This window comes from Sprattus sprattus, assembly GCF_963457725.1.
Source record: "Sprattus sprattus genome assembly, chromosome: 13".
NCBI classification, from domain to species: domain Eukaryota; kingdom Metazoa; phylum Chordata; class Actinopteri; order Clupeiformes; family Clupeidae; genus Sprattus; species Sprattus sprattus.
This window is the reverse complement of record NC_137911.1, coordinates 31,975,912-31,978,778: the sequence shown is the minus strand read 5'-3', so window position 1 is coordinate 31,978,778 and position 2,867 is coordinate 31,975,912. Positions and strand designations below refer to the sequence as shown.

General features: G+C 42.0%; 1 protein-coding gene across 3 annotated transcripts in view; it reads left to right on the top strand.

Annotated features, from left to right (window-relative positions):
* Positions 1 to 2,254, top strand: part of brf1a (BRF1 general transcription factor IIIB subunit a) — a 32,989-nt gene extending 30,735 nt beyond the window's left edge. For all 3 annotated transcript variants that reach the window (XM_080850409.1, XM_080850410.1, XM_080850408.1), the window contains exons 17-19: positions 1 to 16; positions 402 to 567; positions 1,757 to 2,254. The exon at positions 1 to 16 is cut by the window's left edge and continues 36 nt beyond it. In XM_080850409.1, coding sequence (XP_080706535.1) covers positions 1 to 16; positions 402 to 567; positions 1,757 to 1,791 — 217 coding nt within the window. In that variant the 3' untranslated portion in view covers positions 1,792 to 2,254. The remainder of the gene's footprint in view (positions 17 to 401; positions 568 to 1,756) is intronic.
* The last annotated feature ends 613 nt before the right edge of the window (positions 2,255 to 2,867 follow it).

The window sequence follows — 2,867 nt, the reverse complement described above, 5'->3', positions numbered from 1 at the left end:
ACTGGCCCTGGACGAGGTGAGGACGATCACACACTCACACACACTTACACACACACACACACACACACACACACACACACACACTCCACCAGGAGGACGGTTACCAGGCAACCCAAAAAGAAATCCTGTTTTCAGTTTTTTGGAATTCCAAAGCAAACTCACAAGACTGCACAACAGCTGTGGGTGTGTCATTCCCTCACACACACGTGATGCGTGATAGAGTACGTGTGTGTGTGTGTGTGTGTGTGTGTGTGTGTGTGTGTGTGTGTGTGTGTGTGTGTGTGTGTGAGTGTGTGTGAGTGTGAGTGTGAGTGTGAGAGAGTGTGTGTGTGTGTGTGTGTGTGTGTGTGAGTGAGAGTGTGTTCATATAGTCTGTAAGTGACTCTCTTGCCCCTGCCCAGTTGGTGCCCGGTGGTGTGCTGCCCGTGGGGGTTCCCGTGGCGATGCCCACTCCTGTGGTGGTGGTGGAGAGCGGGCCGGTGGCGTACGGTGAAGACCCTGATGAGGAGGAGGATGAGGAGGAAGATCAGCACTGTGTCAGCGCCATGGAGATGCTGGGAGGCAGCGGTCAGTCGCCACGACAACATGATATCACTATGGCAACATTACTATTCATAATTATCATTATTATTATTAACACTAATAACCATTATATCACTATGGCAACATTACTATTCATTATTATCATTATTATTAGTAAGTAAGTAAGTAAGTAAGACTTTATTTATATAGCACATTTCGTACAGGAGTTGCAATTCAAAGTGCTTTACATAAAATCAATAAGAGCAAGCAGCAGGAGCAATAAAATATTGGTCAACATCGTATCAGAACCTGATGTTCCGATAGGCTTAAAATATTAAAATCATAATAAGAGTAATAAAACCCTTCTGCCTGGTATTTAGCGCAGTCGAAACCATAGTGCTGCTCCATAGATTCCGACCTACCCTATTAAATATTTTCCCTAGCTATGTTTCCCCGGCCAAAGGCCACCCTTCCTTCTATACCCTTCCTTCAGAGGCCTCTTCGTCTTCTTCCACCGAACGCACTTCAGGGCTTCGGGAGAGACACTAGCTCTCTTTTACAGGCTTAAGGAAGGTGACTGCACCTAGGGGACTAGAACATTTGTTATGGAAATATCTCTGAGAATAATATGTGATATATTGAGCCACAATATGGTTTCCGACAGTGCCATGGTACCCTCAAAACAGTTTTACAGAGAAATAGTAAAAGTAATACAAGTCATAGTAATACTAATAACCATTATATCACTATGGCAACATTACTATTCATTATTATCATTATTATTATTAACACTAATAACCATTATATCAGTATTGGTAACATCACTTTTCAGAATTATTATTATTATTAATTCTTATTATACTATCACTATGACTAACTACTATTACATCATAATAATAAGTATTATAGTGCTAGTATTTATAATTACTACATGGTTTTATTAACTGTTCTTAACACATAATATAAATAAATATATATGACATTTATAACTGTTCTTCACATAATATAAATTACTATTATGGGACATTTATAACTGGTGCTATACTTGATGTATAACTGTTTATAACTGTTTTTATCATGACTTGTTTTGAATAACTGCTCTCTCTCCATCTCTCTATTTCTCTCCATTTCTCTCCATTTCTCTCCGTCTCTCTTTCTCTATCTCTCTCTCTGTCTCTCTCTTTCATCATCCATCTCTCTCTCTCTTTCTGTCTGTCTGTATCCCTCTGTACAGGATATGGCTGTGATGACGATGATGAAGGCTATTAGGAGCGGTGTGTGTGCTTTAGGACTGAACTGTGTGTGTACACACACACACACACACACACATCATTCCACTGCTACCTGAAGACAGTAGGAGAGGAGGGTGAAGATGACGATGATGATGATGATGAAGGGTTGATGTTATGTCACTGAACGAGTGAGGATATCCAAAAAGGGGACTCATATTTTCTGCGTGTGTGTGTGTGTGTATGTGTGCGTGCATGGTGCGTTTGCGTGTGAGCTTTGATACACACAACCTACTAAAGAGACACTCACTTAGATGGACTTGGACAGTGTTGGGACACACTCTTACAAACACACACACACACACACACACACACACACACACACACACACACACACACTTGCCTTACACACAACTCAACTCCTCTCGTTCTTATGATTCTCACACACTCAGGGAGGACCAATCAAGTCATCTCTTCCACAAGGTTAAGGGATGTGTGTGTGTGTGTGTGTGTGTGTGTGTGTGTGTGTGTGTGTGTGTTGCAGGAGTGTGTGTGGCTCAGTTAACAGTATTACAGCCTAATGATGACGTACAATATTCCTGTGCTTATTCCTTCAGCTTTCAGTATCAACTACCCAATCAAGCTCTAGCTTAAACCCCTAGCCAATGAAGTGCTTGAATCTTAAATCATAACCACAACCACATACAAGCTGAAATATTATGGCCCATCCTGTCACTTTAACTTGTGTGCGATTGTGCGTGCATGGGGGAGTGAGTGTGTGTGTGCGTGTGTGTGTGTGTGTGTGTGTGTGTGTGAGTGTATCTATCCAAAAACCTCCCGTTGCCTTTTTCTTCTGAACCAAAGCATGGCCTGAAGTCTGCCTCTACCTATTGTGTGTTGTGTGTGTGTGTGTGTGTGTGTGTGTGTGTGTGTGTGTGTGTGTGTGTGTGTGTGTGAGTGTGTGTGTGAGTGTATCTGAAGTCTGCCTCTACCTCTTGTGTTGTGTGATGTGCTTCCGGCTGAAAGGTCAGTGGCCTCCGTTAGGATCTTATTGTGATTTATTATTATTTGTATTATTGTAATTTAGTTTTCATCAGGCGTCCTGTGGAGCGACAC